At 39.6% G+C, this 20,531-nt stretch overlaps 4 protein-coding genes across 5 annotated transcripts in view; 3 read left to right on the forward strand and 1 right to left on the reverse strand.

Annotated features, from left to right (window-relative positions):
* Positions 1-810: 810 nt before the first annotated feature.
* Positions 811-3,542, reverse strand: LOC104964095 (tyrosine-protein phosphatase non-receptor type 1-like). The gene is made up of 5 exons (XM_010792816.1): positions 3,311-3,542; positions 2,018-2,108; positions 1,832-1,932; positions 1,579-1,677; positions 811-972 (listed from the first exon to the last, which is right to left on the reverse strand). Exons 1-5 carry the CDS (start codon positions 3,365-3,367, stop codon positions 811-813), a joined length of 510 nt encoding a protein of 169 aa, XP_010791118.1. The 5' UTR covers positions 3,368-3,542.
* Positions 3,543-4,100: 558 nt separating this feature from the next.
* On the forward strand, positions 4,101-13,748 carry seh1l (SEH1-like (S. cerevisiae)). 2 transcript variants are annotated; one of them, XM_010792813.1, is made up of 9 exons: positions 4,101-4,335; positions 4,722-4,772; positions 4,994-5,140; positions 5,402-5,613; positions 7,422-7,520; positions 7,636-7,776; positions 9,689-9,843; positions 11,442-11,595; positions 13,356-13,748. In XM_010792813.1, exons 1-9 carry the CDS (start codon positions 4,225-4,227, stop codon positions 13,528-13,530), a joined length of 1,245 nt encoding a protein of 414 aa, XP_010791115.1. In that variant the 5' UTR covers positions 4,101-4,224; the 3' UTR covers positions 13,531-13,748. The 2 variants fall into 2 exon arrangements, with proteins under 2 accessions (XP_010791115.1, XP_010791116.1); XM_010792814.1 differs by having other exon boundaries at positions 4,104-4,335; positions 12,900-13,445.
* Positions 13,749-14,715: 967 nt separating this feature from the next.
* LOC104964094 (uncharacterized) lies at positions 14,716-20,179 on the forward strand. The gene is made up of 13 exons (XM_010792815.1): positions 14,716-14,907; positions 15,448-15,690; positions 16,144-16,251; positions 16,564-16,721; positions 16,964-17,025; positions 17,443-17,584; positions 17,684-17,772; positions 17,943-18,032; positions 18,305-18,457; positions 18,602-18,752; positions 18,954-19,168; positions 19,437-19,559; positions 19,946-20,179. The coding sequence occupies exons 2-13, from the start codon at positions 15,518-15,520 to the stop codon at positions 19,988-19,990; spliced, it is 1,509 nt and encodes a 502-aa protein (XP_010791117.1). The 5' UTR covers positions 14,716-14,907; positions 15,448-15,517; the 3' UTR covers positions 19,991-20,179.
* A 252-nt stretch (positions 20,180-20,431) lies between these two features.
* The window catches only part of LOC104964096 (centrosomal protein of 192 kDa), a 24,667-nt gene continuing 24,567 nt past the window's right edge, over positions 20,432-20,531 (forward strand). The window contains exon 1 of the mRNA XM_010792817.1: positions 20,432-20,521. Coding sequence (XP_010791119.1) covers positions 20,432-20,521 — 90 coding nt within the window. The remainder of the gene's footprint in view (positions 20,522-20,531) is intronic.

Here is a 20,531-nt window from a genome sequence, read left to right on the forward strand (position 1 = left end):
ATATAGAAAAATAAATCTGCTTACAGTTCTGTTTCATATGGGTGTTGAGAGATGTATCCATAGATCTCCTGATGTTGCTCTCAAAGTGCACCGGATTGATGCTTTTAACTTCAACATTAAAAAACAAAATCTTCCCGGGGGAGCATGCCCCGCGGAGGTTAGGTCCCCCACCACTTAAATCATGTCCACATGGATAGGAAACTAAATACATTTGCACACATCTTGTGTCCATATCTTTCTGTTTTGGTGGTCATGCCACAACCGTGCACGTGAATACGCGAGTCATGCATTGGTAAGATATCTGGATTAAGAGGTTGTTTTTTCTTTGCACAGCATGAAAGAAAGGCCAAATGAATTGGCTGTGATTTTAGTATTTTTAAGCAGAGGTCAATAATTTGTACGGCCCTCGGAGGATGTTGAAAAAATTTAAATGGCCCTTGAGAGGAAAAAGGTTCCCCACCCCTGGTTTATCCTCTCCGTACATTTAGACTTTGATGCTTGTCCTAACAACAACAACAATAATAATAATAAATGTTATTTGTGAAGCACCTTTCATTGCTAAAAGTAATCCCAAAGTGCTACAAGGGGCGTAATATATATATATAAAAAAAAAGAAACACAAGTTTAATCAAAGGCTTTTTTTGAAAGAAAGGTTTTTAGGCCAATACGACCACTTAAGATGTTACAAGTTGAGACAGCTCAATTATGCTCAGGGCCAGTAGTCTGAATAAAGAAAAACATGTTTCTGAACTAGACACAAAGCAGTTTTCACCTCATATAGCCTCCAAATTGCACCACTGTGTTATTCTCTTATAGACTGCTTCTCATGCTCACCATTGTGTTTTGTAGTTCTAGCACCCGTATTGTGTAATAGGATTGGTCTTCCTCTGAGAGCAGCCTGACCACAAACCCTGTGTCAGTGAAAGACATTGGATGCTCCTCTGAGGTGGGCCAGTACTGTGCACACTTTTCCTGTTGACACAAAAATGAATTGACTTCATTTTTTATAGGAAGCTGCATTTATGTGCAGAATAAATGAACACTGATTGAGGATCCATACATAGGCAGCTCCCACAAAGCATATTCAAACCTCCACTGCACACAGCTGGATATTTAGTAGGAGACATATTGTGTTCAACCATCAAACATATTAGATGCAAATCATTATTCAAGCCACAGCATTTTATATTTCTTCAAAAGTAAATAGCTACAAAATAGTCATTGATATAGATAAGTGGTAGTTGATAAAGGTACGGTAATGTATGTTATTTCAATATTTTCCTCTCAGTAGTTTCCTTAGCAGAAAATAAGTCTTCTTCTTTTAACAGTAAAAAACAATCATATACATATTCTAAAAAAATTTGCCATGAAATTATATTTTTTAAAAACATTGTATGGCCTTTTCCACCAGTGTGCGCATGTGTGTGTCTTCTGTGACTGTCCTGTGTTGGAAAAAGCACTCTTAGTGGTCCCTAAGGCTAGAAAAGTGTCATATCAATGCATTTGATTGATCACGATATGACACGCTGAAACAGACAGCCAGAAAAGCAACGATAGCAGGTGTTGAGGTATACTCACAGATCCCTTTTCAATGATTCTGTTGAGCATTAGAACAGCTTTGGAACACTGCTCCCAAATCATTAGCCAGAAATGACCACAGGTATTCCTTAGAGGCCCCTGTTGAAGCACAAGAAATTCATATAAATAGAGAAAGCATGTCCTGTCTTTATAAAAAGTTCACAAGCATCAGAGAAAAATGTTGCATTCTTTATCAAATACTTCAAAGATGCAGCGTATTCTTTTGCAGACATTGATATTGCTCGTATCGTACCTGAGACAGAATATAAGCTCTTTGGGCTTCCTCCATCATGACTAAACTTGCATTGATGTAGTCATTTTCAGAGTTTTCAAGTTTGACCCGACTGTGATCGACTGAAACCAGATGAGAGCCCATACATACATTACACATATGTCCTTTACAATAAAGCTTTGCTACCATATTTGTTTTAAGACTCACATGGGCTGACGTCTCTGTAGCGGTTCAAATTCCGATTCATTGGGAGTTTTGCCACTTTGTAAGGATATTCGCTGGCTTGGTTACGGATCTCCTGTTGGGAGTTAGGAGATTGTATTATTGATTAAAAAACAAAAGGAGGGAGCCATACTGTTATACAAACAGGAACATACGTGTGAAATACACATCCTGCATGTCTAAAGGGGCCAGAGACACTGACGACATTCATGTCAAAACAGTAACACACAGATAAAAGCTATTCAATCCACTATGTATTTTGTGCTAGGTTTATTAGAATTCAATGACATCTATTATTGACAAATATTTCTATTGGGATGCTTTTGTGTTTTGTTTTTATGACACAGAGCTATTAACGTGCGTATAGGATGGGGATTCAGATGATTTATAAGAGTCTACTGAAACAATTATGATAGATCTAAACAAGTTTTTGACAGGCCGCATAATAGTTTCAAATATAAAGTAACATTAAAAATAGTATTCTACTTCGCAGTAGATTATAATAATATCATCTGAATAATTGTAGACCTTTAATGCAATTAGTAAGTCAGCAAAACAAATAAAGACTTATTATTATTTTTCTATCAAATAATACATTTCCCTCAGGCATTTACTCTGAAGTTAGTTCACTTCTATGACAACATTTATAGTCCTGTTAAATGAACAAAATGATTGTTTACAGTAGCATCGTTATTTTAGTTTGCCTCTCTCACTTCCAACGGTTAGCTAGCTGCTAGACAACCTTTCAGACTACAGGCGATCCAGGTGAGTAGCTAATGTGAAATATGACATGGCCATAGCCTAAGCAGAAAACCAGAACAGAAAAATCATAAACTACTAGCTGGGCTATGTTGGACAGCTGGTGGTGAAACACATGCGCTTTTCTCTGGAAGTCCTTATGAGTTCTCAGAAACTGCAGCTGACGTCTGGTAGCGTCATTCAGCCTTAGCTAACTGAGCTCCACCATGAACACTGTGCCGCTGCACGTTTTCAAGCTAACGTTAAAAGCTTTCTAGCTACGGAAGTCAGCGACTACAAGCGCGGATTGATTGTTTCTCATTCGCCTCTAAGCTGTTCACTATCTGCATAGCACTACATATAACCCCAAACCATGTTTCGAGTTGTATAAGTTAACATAATTACATTGGTCGTGTAGAAGGCTAAAAGTAACCAGATACCGGGAAAGGTATCTTACTGGCTAGCTAGCCAAATTAGCTAGCCAAGTAAGTTAGCAACCGATCGTCATAGAAACACCAGAGGCCCAGTGTCCCGACTTACATTGTAAAGGTTTTGCCATCTCCCGGACGAATCAATGTCTTCAAATTCTTGCTCCATGTTATCGTAATAAGTGCCCGAGACACTTGCTAGATGATCCCAGAGTGTTTGCAGCACCGTTCACCAAGTTACTCCTTTCTGTCAGCCATCTAAACAGCAGTGTGTGTAACCCTGGGGATCCCTGCGGGGAGTCTGCTCCTGCACAATACTGCATGCAGGCCATATGCAGGCTCACTGACTTGGGTTGCCAGTTGCGCTTTTTTGTCAACTTAATAAAAAACAACAACGAATCAACTAAAACCACATAGTTCTTTGTTATCTTTGTGTACAACTATGTTAAATCATATAAAATGTATTTTAAATATATATAAATAAAACAAACCTGGTCTACTACAATAACCAATGTAGCTATTTAAGAAAAATAATAATGTATCTTTATTTATTTGTTTACATACTACAGAAGCCATGGTTAGAGTAACAAATAAAGTATCATACAATACAAAATACATATTTTTTAAAACAAGTTTGTCACATTCCTCTAGTCTAAAAGCGTTCAAATATAAGTGTTTTAATCTACTAACCTGGCAACCACGGTGACCGGTCGGGGAAAATGTAAGAATATGTCACTTAATAGAGTTAACTAATACATTTCAGCTAAGAGTTTTAATTTTTACGAAATTATATAGGCTACTATTTGATGTTCAGATCGACATGACACGTTTCAACATAAATGTTATCATGGAGTACCTTAAAAAAGGATTTACCTAAACTTGGTTTCAATGCGCCCCCCCGTGGTTAACTCCAGGGATAGCACTCTACAGGACCCGCCAAACATACTTACACAAGTGGACACATTACAGGCCTGCTAGGAAATTAGTTAAGCTAGGGTTGCTGGTTAATATTTGCTAATTGTAATCATGTTTGTAGCGCGAAGTATCACAGCAGATCATAAAGATCTCATTCATGATGTTTCGTATGATTTCCACGGCCGGAGAATGGCCACTTGTTCCAGTGACCAAAGTGTGAAGGTAAGTTCAGTTAGCTAAGGTTAGCTCTCACAGCAAGCTTGTTAACACCACCCGTAGTATCACACTCTTAACACCCTATTGGAGAGACTGACTCTCATTCCATTGTTGATGGACGTAAAGTTAGGTCATTTGCGATATATATGGAAACATTTGAATGTCGAAGGAATCTAAACCTTGTTTGATTTAGCTAGCTTGATAGCCATGGTGCCTATAGCATACAGGCTAGGGTAGCTACAGATAACTTTGAGATGCAGTTGTAGCTTCACGTTATCACATCCAGGAATGTCGTTGAGAGCTCTGTTACCATCCACACAAGTATAGGCTGTAGATAGACTTCGTATCTGAAATATTTCGTATTTGTGTTACCTGCACGTTATTTCATTCAGGTTTGGGACAAAAGTGAGAACGGAGAGTGGCACTGCACAGCCAGCTGGAAGGTAGGCCACTTGCTGCTTATAACATCGATTTAACCATTAAAAGGCTTTCCAGCTCAAAAATTAATTTCAAGTATAATTGCATAATGGCATATCACATCACATTAGCGTTTTTGCAATGACTGTTTATGTCCTATTCTGTCTCTTGTCACTTTTCTGATATTAAACAAATCTGTATCTAGTGTTGGGCTCTATTGGTTTGACTAAAGCTGTTCTGTGTGCAGACACACAGCGGCTCCGTGTGGAGAGTGACCTGGGCTCACCCAGAGTTCGGGCAGGTTCTGGCCTCCTGCTCCTTTGACAGGACCGCTGCTGTGTGGGAAGAGATTGTAGGGGAGTCCAACGACAAGCAGAGAGGACTGAGCCACTGGGTGAGTGAAACTCTGGCATCCTTATAAACTTGCAAAGCACACATCACACACTTATATTTCTTTATTTTCTTTGCAGTTCAGATGATGATGATGATGATGATGATGATGATGATAGTACCCCCCCAGTGCTGTGTGGTTATAATAATGTTTCCCACTAACACACCATCATTTACTTCTCCCCCTATTTAACATTGTAACTGCTGGTCACTTTTTCTACAGTCTTCTTTTTGACACATGATCTTTTATGGTGTTTCGTTATAGATTAAGAGAACCACACTAGTGGACAGTCGAACATCAGTGACTGATGTGAAGTTTGCCCCTAAACACATGGGCCTGATGTTGACCACCTGCTCTGCGGACGGAGTGGTGAGGATCTATGAGGCTCCTGATGTGATGAACCTGAGTCAGTGGTCCCTGCAGCACGAGATCTCCTGCAAGCTCAGCTGCAGCTGCATCTCCTGGAACCCCTCAAGGTGAGACCATCATTTTACTTAGCTTCAAAAACTGACACTGAAATGTATATAGAGATTTACAGTTCCTCATTTCATTTTCCTGGCTGAACTGTATCTCGGTTTTGCCATACATCTTGTTTATAGGAGGTGGAGCTGTAACAACCAGTCGAACATTTACTGGCAATGATTTTGAAGAATTGTTTGTAGGTTTTCAAGAGAGAATCACTGTTTTCTGATGTTTTATTGATTATGATGCACAGTCCCTATGACATTTTACAGATCATGTGTTTTATATCATACAAAAATAATATACATGTAATGTTTACTAGGTATAACAGAGTACTTGACATACACTCAATTTCCATTTTATGAGGTACTCTTAGCTGCACCTAATGCAGTCTTAGGGCTTGGAAATATGGAGAAAAAAAGATACCACTTTTTGACTTAATACCTTGATAACTATATTATGACAACTGAATTGTTGAAAATTGTTGCTTTTATATGTATAACCTATCTTTGTACAATGAGATGTTTGATAAATAATCACTTCTGTGGATATAATGATGTAGTGCAGTGGTTCCCAAACTTTTTCTTTGTAGATGATGAGAATATCTTCGATTTTAAATTGATTTAAAAAATTGGAACTTATAAAACGGCAACGTCTTATTTGATAGAAGAAAATGAATAATAAAGTGAGGAATCACCTTCACAGTGGAATTATTAAAAGTCTAACTGTAATACTAAGCGTTGGGTGTCATTTGGATTTTAACGATTTTGGTTCAGATTTTGGTTCTGCTTTTCGATTCTTTGAGAGGGTAAAAATAAGTCACATGCCACTTTCACATATCAAGTATTTATGAAAACATTTAGTCAAATGACTATTCATATTTACAAATCACATCATACTGTTTTAAATCCGTCGCTGTTATTGAATACAATGATTTACTAATCAACTCTGCATTGTTTTTGCATTCACAAGTTAGTTCTAAGTGGTGCAATTTGAGAATTGTCGATTCCCCAGTCTCCTCTGAAGTTACACTGCAACCTGCCTGTGAGACAGAGTCCAACCACACACAGTCTGTGTCCAACACATGTCCTGCAATACATATCTGACAGCTGCCCAACTGCTTCACTGTTTGCAAAAGTAAATATCATCATATTTTCATTAAAAAAAGTAACTTCCTATATCTGCTTCACAAACAATATGTAGTAAGTTCCCTCTGCCTGTCTGTCTCACAGCCCGGGGATGTGAGGACAGCGTGTGGTCAAACAGCATAGGATCTAAAACTTAGGTTTCATTACGATAAGGAATAATAACGGGCGTTCAGCGATCAGCTGATACGGAGTAGAGACAGAGGCCTGCGGTCCGTGGGGCTCACTAAACCAGCTCCCTGAGAGAAAAAAAGGGAACCTGAACATTTCCTTTGCAAAAAATACACCTTTAATCACCACATATTTTCAGTGACTGGTGTGTGCTTGCTTTGTGCTGCAGTTCTTTTCAGCAGCTGTGAGCTTAAGCATGCCTCAATCATTTGCCCTGCAATAGCGCTGCAGGGGCCCAGTACTTTGGGAACCACTGACGTAGTGGGTAAAGACAAATATTATGATTTATAACATTAAACCACTTTAATGTAAAGCAGAAATAAATCTAAGAAAAGTCAATAATAATGACATATTACGATTCATATAAATCTAAGGCAATATCTACTCTCATATCATGCTATCAATATAACATTGATATATTACACATAGCACAGCCTGTTGGATATGACAGTGGAGTTTGAGGATCTGTCAGTGTATAATGTGTGCTTTCTCGCCCTTCCACACAGCTCTCGGGCCCACCCACCAATGTTTGCAGTGGGTAGTGACGACAGTAATGTGAATTATGGTGGCAAAGTTCAGATCTATGAGTATAATGAAAACACAAGGTGGGTTTCACTGAATTTACCAATCTTTATGTCACTCTTTTTCAAAAATCAAACCCAATTAGTTGAAAGAAAATGTTAATGATTGTTAAAAAAGTTGTTTTACCATTGTTTACAGGAAATATGCTAAAGCAGAGACCCTGATGAGCGTCGCAGATGCAGTCCATGACATTGCGTTTGCCCCAAACCTGGGGAGGTCTTTCCACGTGCTTGCTATTGCAACAAAAGATGTCAGGATCTTTAAACTTGTTCCTATGAGGTGACTGATTCCATGATTTTCTCTGTTAAGTCACAGTGTTCATGTGAAGGACTCACAAAAAACACATTAGTGTAGTCGATGAAATCCTGCATTTCACTGCAGGACAGTATACATTATAACTGTTTTTAAACATAATGTACGGTGGCCCTGAAGTGCAAGTCAAAACAGCATTTCAGGAAACACCACAGCATTTCAGGAAACACCACAGCATTTCAGGAAACACCACAGCATTTCAGGAAATGCCACAGCATTTCAGGAAACGCCAAAGTTTTTCAGGAAACACCACAGCATTTTAGAAAACACTACAGCATTTTAGAAAACACCACAGCATTTCAACTTATACGGAAAGGGTATTCCTTTAGGGAGAACACTTCTTGTTTGTGATTGGACAGAGCCAGCCAGAGAAGCACAGCTGTGATTGGTTGTTTTTGCTGCCAGTCAAGAAATGACGCTTCGTGATTGGTCAGCACCCGACAGCGCAACATGTCCTGAAACATCAGCCGTTAGCTGTTAGCACTCAGAGCTTATAACTCCTCATATCTGTTCAGAAACTGGACAAAAGTTAAACATGAACAAACTGCAGACTGTCTGTGTCATGGTGAATACAGTCGCTGCTTTATTTATGTCTGTATAATGTTGTTGTGAGTGTGGACGGAGCAGCTACGGGTTAGTTTAGCCCAGAGTTTCTCAAAAATGTTCATACCAAGGACCACTTAACCAATAAAAAAACACTCGCGGACCACCTAACTCCACAAATATCCAAAAACATATCGTTTTTTACAAATCGCCTGAAAATGGTAAAAACAAGTGGCAACATGTTTGATGAATGTGTTGTGCTGGGCTATATCATGCAATCGAAAGTGAAACTTAAGCTCGCTCCATTGCGGAGATATTCCCGCGAGAGTGCGGCGGAAAACTTAAATAAATACATGTATTTCAAATGTGAAATGTTACCAATATACTCACGGACCACTAGGGGGCGCTCACGGACCACCAGTGGTCCGCGGACCACACTTTGAGAAGCACTGGTTTCGCCTGATCGATCCGATCTCCATTCAGAACACGAATTTTAAAAGGTGTTTCGCCTGTCGTCTTGTCTGCACACTTGTCTCAGCATTAATTCATGGTTTTTACTAACCGGTATCAGTATGTAGTTACTTCGGCATCATTTTGAAACGTGTATTACAATTAAATCACGGTAAAATATGTTAATTTTGTTGTAGTCTACCATAGTATTTTCATGGATATAATCCCCGAATATTCGCATCGCTCTAATTACTCGAGTTTCAGGTTTCACCACGGCTGTCAGCTGTGTTCACTCCTGTCATTCAAACAAGACGCGCTGGGGAGGGGGCGGGGCGTATCTCCATTCAAATACTTTGGTAGATACCAACTACAACAAAATTAACATATTTTACCGTGATTTAATTGTAATACACGTTTCAAAATGATGCCGAAGTAACTACATACTGATACCGGTTAGTAAAAACCATGAATGAATGCTTTGATAAGTCTGCAGACAGTCTGTGGTTTGTTCATGTTTAACTTTTGTCCAGTTTCTGAACAGATATGAGGAGCTGTGAGCTCTGTTTGCTAACAACTAACGGCTGATGTTTCGGGGCATGTTGCGCTGTCGGGTGCTGACCAATCACAAAGCTTAATTTCTTGACTGGCAGCAAAAACAACCAATCACAGCTGCGCTTCTCTAGCTGGCTTTGTCCAATCACAAACAAGAAGTGTTCTCCCTAAAGGAATACCCTTTCCGTATAAGTTGAAATGCTGTGGTGTTTTCTAAAATGCTGTAGCGTTTTCTAAAATGCTGTTTTTGACTTGCACTTCCGGGCCACCGTAATAATGGGAATTAAATACTTCCACTTTAAATAATTGTTTGAAACTTGGATCCTTCTGACAGGAAGGAGAGCACCTCTACAGGACCCACCAAGTTGGAATTGCAGATTGTGGCCCAGTTTGATAACCATAACTCTCAGGTGTGGCGTGTGAGCTGGAACATCACCAGCACCCTGCTGGCCTCCTCTGGGGATGATGGCTGTGTGCGCCTCTGGAAAGGTAACAGGCTATGTTTTGCTTCTATTGATTATTGCTCATGGGTCTTCTTTTCATGTTAGTGATAGCTACCAGAACTTTTTTTGGAAAAATGCTAGTTTGAGTGAACAGTGACTCTCAGCAGGTATTACGCAACTTTCGCTAATGCATTGCTGACGTCATTCAATTGAGGAATGATCAATCAGACAGTCCAATGTAGGGCTAAACGATATATCGTGTCATGGCGATATGCGCATGCGCGATATTCACATCGCGGGGATGTGCGATTTTATACATTTTTTATAATAATTTTCTTTTTTTCCTTTCTTTTTCCTTTTTTTTTTTTTAGGACGTGTGACATTAAGTAGGTACATTAACTCAAACACGTCATGTTACAATTATTTTGCTGCTTGCTACAAAAGGAAAACTTGCGCGGCTCTCATGTCAGGGGTACTTGAGTGAGTGACATGCAGGCTCTGCATGCACAGCAAACCACCAATCACAATAATTCTTGATCAGACCACAGCAGGCCACGCCCCGCTAGTTTGCAGACCATCAAAACACCGGTAAAAAATGAGCGAGGCAGAGGAGGACAATACCGGCGAGAATGAAGATTTACTTCCAAAAAGAAAAGCAACATCTGCCATCTGGAACTATTTGGGATACAAAAAGGTTCTTCTCTTCTTCATTCACAGATGAACCCCCTTATTTGAGGGTAAGCAACATGCATTATCATGACATGTTAGATCATGACTTAAGGTATGATGAGTCAACCAGTTAAGATCCAGACGTCCGTGACTAAAATCCTTCATCCGGTTAAATATAGTTAAAAAAAACACAATATATATCGCAGGGGGAAAAGATATCGCAATGTCAGTTTTTTTCAATATCGTGCAGCCCTAGTCCAATGTCACAAACAGACCTGAAATACTCTCACAGTGTTAAGACTCTAATTTGTGTCTAACTAAGTGGTGTTACTGTTACATGCACTTAAATCATCTACGTAATGATGTGCAGCAGCAAAGACTCCGTCTAGTCATGTAGTTCTTTTATTTTTACGTTCAAACATGTCATATTATTTTAATGCTTGCTATTACAAATTGTATGATGTTTTTTGTACTAATTAAATTAGCTTGTCATTGACCCCTGAACAAAAATTGCAGTCTTGCTCATATCTTTTGAGTTGTTATGATACATACATTTCTGTTATATTTCAAAACAAAGGTCCACAAGATGCATTAGTGTGATTATGACATAGACCCGTCACATCTGTATGACATTTCAACTGTCCATTGTAATGCAGAATACACATAAAGTAGAAAGATACACAAAAAAAAAATGATAAAAGTTAAGCTGTTTTCAAATTCTCCCATCAGCTTTTCCACTTCCCTATGTGTAATCAGAAACAGGTTTATTAGCAGGTAGGTTGACACGTACAAGGAATTTGACTTGGTATCGTGGTGCATACATAAAAGTAAAAAAAAAACAGAACCATTTTAAGAACACTATAATAACTTAAAAAGAAAAAGGACAAATAAGGTAAAATAAAGCATGTGTAAAGGACATTATTAACTTTGAGTCATTTTAAGTTACAATTAGTTTTACTGATTTGATTCCTGCAGCTAACTACATGGACAACTGGAAGTGCACGGGAATCCTGAAGGGAGACGGCAGCCCCCTCACCGGCTCATCGGGTCAGCCCACAGCTATGAGCACTGTCGTGGGCTCCTCCGTTCAGACATCCCAGAACACCCAAAACGGGATGTCTGCAGGAAGGTAGGTGGTGTGGCCGCCACTCACCCAGCCTGACCCGCACCAGACAGAACTGACCCCTTATTCCGCCTCACACTGACCGGGACTACAGCTGCTCCCTGACAAACTCCCCAGGCCCTTACTGACCAAATGCTGCACTCATGCAAAGAGCTTGGCTTCAAGGCAAAGAGTCTGTTCATGTGTTGTGTTGTTTTTTTTATTAGGGAATTTGCTCTTGGTTTGTACAGATGCATGCAAGAGTAGTTTCCACTTTGTTTTGTCCCTGCTAACCACATAATTGGTGCAAAATGTAAAATAAACCTGTTTTTATATAAATTTGACTTTTTCAAATGATTATTTTGATGGGGAAGATCTTTTTTTTTTAATATCGAGAAATTTGATTAGCTTCAGTTTACTACATCCTGACATCCAACATTGTTGTGACTACTTCCATTTTGAGATGAGCAATTAAATCAAAGCTCAGTAATCTGTCTCTTAATTTCACATATTTTTACATTTGAATGTATCCTCGAGCAAGTATTGCCAAACGCTTTGCTGTGCAGAAGAACAGCTTGAATAAACGTCATTAACCCACTAAAATGACAACAGAAATAGAACAACACATGCAGTATGGGTATGAATATAGCTGCTGACCTAAATGGCTTTAGGAAAAGACTACGTCACTTTTAAAAGAAGAGATAACGCATCTTTCTTTTATAAATGAAGTGTTGAATTGATGAGCAATAAAACTCACTCTTTCTTAATTGCGAACAGTGTACTCGGGTATTGCTCTCAAGCCATACATTGTTGGGTCTGATCAAAACCTTTCTGTTGCTTACTTCCTGCTGACTCTGACTACATCTTCTACAATTACAAAGTTTAAAACAAAGACTTTCACTAAAGCCACAGTGGTCGCTGTTCAGCAAATGTAACACAGGCTTGCTTTAACATTTGGATTATAAATAAGCAACTGTTACTATTTGATTGCGTATAAAACAGGTTCAAAGTTACCACTGTTGTTATGAGAGTTTTTATGTGGCTGTATTTATGTTCAACTAAATAACCTCTAACTCAACAAAACATCCGTCATAGCATTTCTTGTCGTCTTTGACTTGACCTTTGAATAACCTCTAAACTGAGTAACAAAATGTGTTTACTGTATGAAATGTTGTGCTCTAATACTTTTGCAACCAAAGTGATTGTACTAAAATGTCATACTGGAAAATAACTTTGCAGAAAAGCTTTTTCTTGCGTCCCTATTCCTTGTTGACAAAGAATGAGTTTGAGTGGTTTAAGTAATATGGTATTGTAATGCTTGTTGCATGCAGGATTGGCAAGAGAGCTCCCTTTGCCCCTCCCCTGCGGCAGCTGACCTCTCCAAAGATATCCCAGCAGCATCCTGCATATTATTAATGTCTCCTCTGAACCAGCAACCATTTGAGCTTTTGTTAATGCATTTGAAATGTGTGAGTTATGTCCCATCTTAGGTTGTGCTGTTAAAAGCCCTGTTTGTGTTGAAAACGGCATGTTTCTGTTCTCCACAGTGTTCCTTTTTCTTTGATCCAATATGTTTGCTGACAGTTCACCTTTTTTACTAACATACACCTTTAAAATGACATGCACCCATCACTATTGTCTGCAATTCACTTTTTTTTCCTCCTCCTAATAAAAAAAAAAATCTCATATCTCCTTTGAATTGTTTCCTCTCTGTATTCCATTGTCATTGTCTTCGCCCTGTCCACATGTTTGTCGTCTTTGTCTCGATCCATGTTGTGTTGCTTCAGGTATTTCTTTCCGCCTCTGGACCCTCCCAGAGCGGGGACCAGGTATGGTCACTTTCTGCCTCCCTCCTCCCTGATTGAGCACTGTGATGCTGAGCCCATTCAGCCTCAGCAACAGGCTCTTCCCCACAGACTCTCCAGAGCACTGCTGTCTTTACCAGAGGCTGAAGGACAGTGATGTAGCGGTGTTATAGCTAGAATTAAAAGGGATTGATTGGGGGATGGGCACAAACCACCCAAGTGCCATTCATTTCTAATAAAGACTTCAATGTATGTCTCTATTTTATAATGTTTTGTTCTTTTTCCTGTGCATAATATAGAAAAAGGTGTCATGAAGTTTCTGTGAAATGTTTAGAGCCATTTTTTTGTAACCCTGAATAAAATCTGAACATCTCACATATTTGGTTTTGTATGCTAGTGCTTTAAAGAATGCCCAATGCAAAGCACATGTTTTGATTTGCACAGTGACGCGTCCTAAAACCCGGAAGTAAGCTGCGCATGGGTCCCTTCGACAAAAACCATAAATCTATCGATTAGATTTATGATTCGAACATTATAAAAGTAGGGTAGACATGTGGAGATTATCCGACTGAACAAAACGTGATCCATCTCTTAAATGTGTGTCAACCACGGACCTTATTTCGAGCTATTTTCCAAAATCCTATGGAGAAATTGTTTTTTTGTCGAAGGAACCCATGCGCAGCTTACTTACGGGTTTTAGGACGCGTCACTGTGGCACTCTTCCTGCAGAGGACTTTTTATCACAGCGCTCATCGAGTTTTTCAACGGCACACGTACCCCTTTTTGGAAGTAATAAATAGCCCAAGATGGGATTTTTTTTAAAACAATTTTCCCATTACACTCAAACAATACACTTCATTAATAAATGCATGACTATGTAACTGATCCTTATTAATTCAATGTGTTTGTGGACTTGACTTCTGATGGCAGAAACAGACTTTTGATCTTTACTCTGAAATTAGGGAAATAAACTGTCATTTGTTTTTACAGGGAGGCTACAATTTAATATTGTCACTCAAAACCTGGAATGCATGGGATGCAGCATGCTAAGTTGGCGTTCTTGCCGCTGCTAAGCAGAACACTTGATAAAACAAACTCCACCCTTGGCAAGTTACTGCAAGTCATGTGTAAAACAATCATATCCACTCTTTCTGTCAGCCATCATGTAAAACGACTGACGAAATTAGTTACTTTTCCAACCAAGTCCAAAAGAACAACATGAATCACATCCTATCATGATAGACAATTTCCTCCCTCTGTTTTTTTTGACCAATCACAGTGTTTGAATTTAGTTAAGTCCTGCCCACATAACGTGACGCTCACGCGGGCTTCATGCCGATTCTGGGCGCTGCTTGCTTCGAACTGTTGCACGGTGTTTGTTGTGCCTGCTCTAACTAATAATGAACAACTTAAGGATTTAAGGAGTCACTTTTGGAACTGAACTGCATTTCGCAACGTGTGTTCAATAGTTTATGAGGGAACATTCGAGTTGGAATAAGAACCGTGGTCTTTCGGCCCTTCTGGAGTATTGAATGTAAGTTGAAGTACAACTAACGATAACGTTTGCGTTCTGATTTAACGCTTATTCTCTCTAAAATGGACAGTCTTTAAGGATTTTGGTAAGAATAGCTAGCAGATTTAACTGCTCAACCTATCTGTTGCCTGTAACTTTTGTTCTCGAACACTTCTCTCTGTAACTGAATAAATGAACATAGTGGAGTAACGTTAGTTTTGACGAACCCACTTGTTTTTAGCAAGTCCCGTAAACTAGCTAGCGTAAAGAGTAAGCTAACCTAGCATCATCATTATCTAATGAATTGCTCTCAAGTTTTTTTGTAGACGACAAGTTCAAACTGTAAAGCCAGGCTACAACATGTATGCACATATTCAAAACAAGTGTTACAAAAAAATAACCTTTCCCCGCTAGTTTTCGCAAGGTGGTGTCGATAAACATGTAACGTTGCACACAAAGCTGCTGCTAGATAAAGTATCTGTGCAATGTCAAGTTTCAAACAGTTTACTAAGACGTAGGCTAATAACCCCCCCGAAATGTCTCTTTTTTTAATGTATCTAGTCATTAGATGGACTTCAAATGAACTGAAGTCAAGCCACATTTGGCTGTTTCCCTGCTCCATTCAAAAAAGATGGCAGACCGCTTTTACAAGTTGGAAGATGAAGCCTTCCCGAGTTTCCTCTGCAAGTCTCTGGACAGCACCAGTGGCCGTGCCACACTGGGGAATGTGACATTGGGTTCAGGCCCAGGGCTTCCAGTGGCTGCTTCTACAGTGGCTAAAATTAAACCAGGATCTGACAACAGGTGGGAGCATGCTGCTGCTTTGGACAGATGTGACTTGATATGGAAATGATCTCATGCATGTTTCTCTGAATCATCACACAGGCTATCTGACTAGTGTGACAATAATGTATGCTGAAATCATTCCAATTCCTATTTCAGAGTTTATGTTTCTACTAATTCAAGCCGTTAAAGGCTACTGGAAATAGGAAATACTGATATGCAAAAAAAGAGATACATATGTACACGCCTGCCAAATATAGAACTGAATATGGATACTTGTTTGTTAATAAAAAGTTGTTACAGCCCTATTTTCTTTTGAAATGTCCCACAAAGTGAACAGGAACAGCACTGGGGATGTTCATAGTGAGTCAGTGTTCAGTTGCTTTGTGCACTATTTTAAAGTAACCATGATTTAGAGCAGTTTAGTCTGTTACAAATCTTGTTGGATCAATGCTAAGTTGTCTTGCTTTACAGAGAAGACCCTGTTGAGGCGTCATATCTGGAGGGCCAAGAGCAGCAGGCCAAATCCCAGTCCTTTCTTAGGGAACAACCCATGTTCGCCCTAAGCTTCAAGGATGACTTGTGAGTATTTACGCAGCTGATTTGGTTTTGCAATGTTGTCTGTGACTAAAAACGCTCATATTATATTCATTTTTTTTAAAACAGATTTTTTGTCTAAAAAGGTTTTCTTGTTTGTTTGACAGTTATTTACATTTCGCAAAGAGGACCTCAATTACAGCCAGTCATACTAAAAGCTACCTAATTTTAATACTCAAATGTTAAATGTATTACTGAACATTCATATATATGTTTAACTGTAGTAATTCATATTCTTCCTTTTCACATGAAGCTTTGATGTGGTCATAATGATATACATCACTGACTGTATTACAGGGACAATGCGGATGACTTCATTGCAGCTCACCGTCTCTCAGACATGCTCGTAAAGATTAATTTGGATGAGAGTGCATCTCAAAACCAAGCCTCCATGCTGAGGCTGTGTTCTCCACAGATGGGCTCAGTCCACAGCCGGCACACAGAGCTTGGAACAGGTACGTGGTAGTGCACCTGTCTCGCCTCATTTATAGGTATAACACTGTGGCAATACTCCCATCCTGATTATCGGTAATGATGTCGAATTGGCTTCACCTAGTACTTCAGGGACTTACAGTTTATATGGACATGGTATTTTTGTGCTTTCTGATAGAAAGAGAACAACATATTCTCATTATTAGGTGATGACACTTTTTCTTGAAGATAATAATGCATTTAGCTTTTACTGATTGTTCGACAGATCTTTCAACGGGGCTCCTGACGTGTGCCCATTTTGGGCAAAAAGAAAACACAGATGCAAAGGTACCAACTCTGGTTTGCCCTTTGAACAGATAGCAGTTGTACTTTTTATCTGGGATAATTGTTTTGCTGTTATTTTTACAGTCTTGTTTTGCCAATTTGTACCCATCTTGTCAATGGGTACAAATACATATCATTCACTGCTCAAACTAAATATGTCCTGTATATTATAAAAGAAAAAGCCATTTAATTTAGCTTGTCTTTATATATAAGCATATTTGACCTTTTTCAATATACACTATTTCTTCTAAAACGATTTAAAAAAACGGCCCAGTATACCTTTAAGGAATACCTAGTGAAATCCTATGTTTGAATAAAGGTTTGTGTTTTGGATGGTTTTATTTCAAAATGGTCTTTTTTTTTTATCTCAAACAAAAAACGTTTGCAAATACTTTTTCTTTTCCGGTGCAATTCATTTAGGCTCAGCCTCTACCTGCTACAGCTGACGAGGACAATGTGCAGCGTGAGGGAGTGGACAGTGACCATTTCAGTGGCAGTAACTCTAGCTTCCTGGCAAATGAGAAGCTAATGTCCATGGACAGCATCAGTAGCGATATCACAGGTTCATACATTCTTTATATTTTAAATGTAGGAAAAAACATGGATTGCAGACATTCTGTAAAAGCTTGAGTCATGTTGTGAACATGTGATTGTTCTCCAGATGATGATGAGCTGGAGCTGTATTTCAATAAGCTGGTGCCCCTCCTCATGCAGCGAGGCAGAGTGGAGGGCCAGGAGATTCCTGTGACAGTAATTCTCTTCTCCATTTCAAACACTTTACGCTCTTAGGACTTGTTCACTTACACTGCCCATCATAAGTGTACCTTTAGAAAACAGTTATATTTAATCAAGAGTCATTCCCTTAATCCATATTACTCAATGTCCCTATTCATTTTAATTTCTGCCTTCAATGATCATAGGGACGGCCAGGTGCTACTGACAACAATTCAAACCCAAGTTCTACAGAACCAGAGCAGTATAGACACCAGTTTCTCGATGACTACAATCAGGTGAGCACATTTACACACTGCGTGAAATATCATCTTCCTGAAAGTACTGTTAAGTTTTATAATTATTAACTGGAAATTTGGAGCAAGAAACCCGATTGCACCGGCTTTACTCATTCTAAAGCTCACTTATTGACATTCTACAATTCTGAAATTACTTCTGTAAATCTTACTCAAATGAAAGAACTCTTAAATCATGTCTCTGCAAAATATATGTTTCACTTTGTATTTTTTCTAATTTCTTTCTGTATCTTGTTTCCCTATGTTTTCCTCAGGAAGACTTTCAGATGCCTGATGTGCGTCTTGCTGCTACAGGTATGGACTCCTGTCCAGCCAGTGATGAGGACACTGAGGATGAGCTGGAGTCTGCCAGAAGGGACAGCAATGCTACCCGGACACGGCTGCTGCCCAGCACTTCAAGACAACTGGTCAGAAATAGAAAACGATATTGTTATTGTTTTTAAACTCTCAAATATTGAGTAGCTCCATTATTCATAGGTCTTGTAAAACAAGTTTTCTTTGGACAATTGTTGTTTTTGTGTGCGTGTGTTCATGTCTACATGTGGACACAGGTTGGAGAGAGCAATCGTCCCAGTTTCAGGCCAGGCTTAGAGGGAGGCAGTTCTGATGATGAGGCTTCCAGTGGCCGCGGCGGTCCATCTCTATCTGGGATTGAACAGAGACGATCGGCTGAGGGACAGGTCATCAACCCTCCAGTCACGGGTACAATATGCAGCTTAAATGATTGTCACTGCCTTGTTTTTCTTTCTTTTGTGTTCCCTGGCTCGTTTTCTTGCTTTCTTGTTATTTCCAAGTGAAAGGATACTAAAGCATGAAATCATTTAACAGGGAACTGATTTTTTTGTAGTTTTGAGGGACACTAAATTAAGACCGATACTCCTCTCTGTCCTCATGTAACTGAAGGGGATGGAGGAGGTGGGGATGGAAGCAGTGGGAGTGAGGAAAGCGGAAATGACGGTGGGGTTGCGACCATCCCTCTCCCGGCGACTGTGGTCCAGACCACCTATGATGCCCTGCGTGGGCTGGGGGTTGTGGGGAGTAATGCTATTGGTGAGGAAAATGATGGCAAGCTGAATCTGCAAGGACATAATAGGAATAGTCTTTTCAGACATACCGAGGTAAGAATGAGACTCACGTCTGGAACAAAGACAAACACAGGAGTCACAAATACTATTGGCTGCATTTCTTGACAAAGTTTATTGATGCAGTTTTTATTTAGATTTCTTACACAACGTCTTTCATATTGAAGACATAATTTGTGTAGACCACACACAGTTTCTGTTTGCCCTCATACTGTGGATTATATTTATTTAATACTCTATAGTTAATAAATGATACACTAATAGTTTTTCCGGTCTGCTTCTTAATTGACTCAATGTTTTGCAGATGGGGGACCGTGTGGGTCCTGTAGGAATAGGAGAGGCCAGCTCTTCTTCCGGTGCATCAAGGGGAACTCAGAGGCTTTCTTCTGTCAACTGGAGCATGGTCCTAGACAGACAGGAGGCACTGGTGAGTGCATATGCACGACAACTCTAATGCTACTATTATAGCCGGACTTGTTTTCATTTTATGTGGGATGTTTTGTGCATGGAGGAAAAAGTGGAGGAAATAACTATTTGATCCCTTGCCGATTTACCCACTTACAAAGAAAAAACAGTCTATAATTGTAATGTTAGGTTTATTTTAACAATGAGAATAAGAATATCTAAAAGAAAATTCAGAAATTGACATTATATAAAAGATATAAATTGATTTGCATTTAACTGTGGGAAGTATTTGATCCCCTTGCAACCAACAAGAATTCTGGCTCCCACAGACCGGTTACATAAGTCCATTTCCTTTAAAAAATATCATAATATCAACTTGTTGCCTGTATAAAAGACACCTGTCCACAGAATCAATCAGTCAGATTCCAGCCTCTCCACCATGGACAAGACTAAAGAGCTGTCTAAGGACCTCAGGGACAAGACTGTAGACCTGCACCAGGCTGGGATTGGCTACAAGACTATCAGAAAGCAGCCTGGTGAGAAGGAGACCACTGTTGGTGCCATCATTTGAAAATGGAAGAAAAGTAAAATGGGCATCAATCAACAATCAATCGCCCTCGTTCTGGGGCTCCACACAAGATCTCGCCCCGTGGGGTATGAGGATAACCCCAGAACACCATCCCCACCGTCAGCATGGAGGTGCACCTCCATGGTGAACAACATGCTGAACCATGCTAAACACCCCCAAAGCATAATGTTTCCATGGAAACATTATGCTTTGGGGGTGTTTCTCTGCTAAGGGGACAGGACCACTTCCCTGCATCGAGGAGAGGATGGACGGGGCTATGCACCGTAAAATCTTTTCCGATAGCCTCCTTCCCTCAGACACTGAAAATGGGTCATGGAGGGGTCTTCCAGCAGGACAATGCCCCTGAACATACAGCCAAGGCAACACAGGAGTGTCAAAAGAAGAAGCACATTCAGGTGAGGGAGG

This window comes from Notothenia coriiceps, unplaced genomic scaffold, assembly GCF_000735185.1.
Source record: "Notothenia coriiceps isolate Sejong01 unplaced genomic scaffold, NC01 NC01_scaffold00036632, whole genome shotgun sequence".
Classification (NCBI taxonomy): domain Eukaryota; kingdom Metazoa; phylum Chordata; class Actinopteri; order Perciformes; family Nototheniidae; genus Notothenia; species Notothenia coriiceps.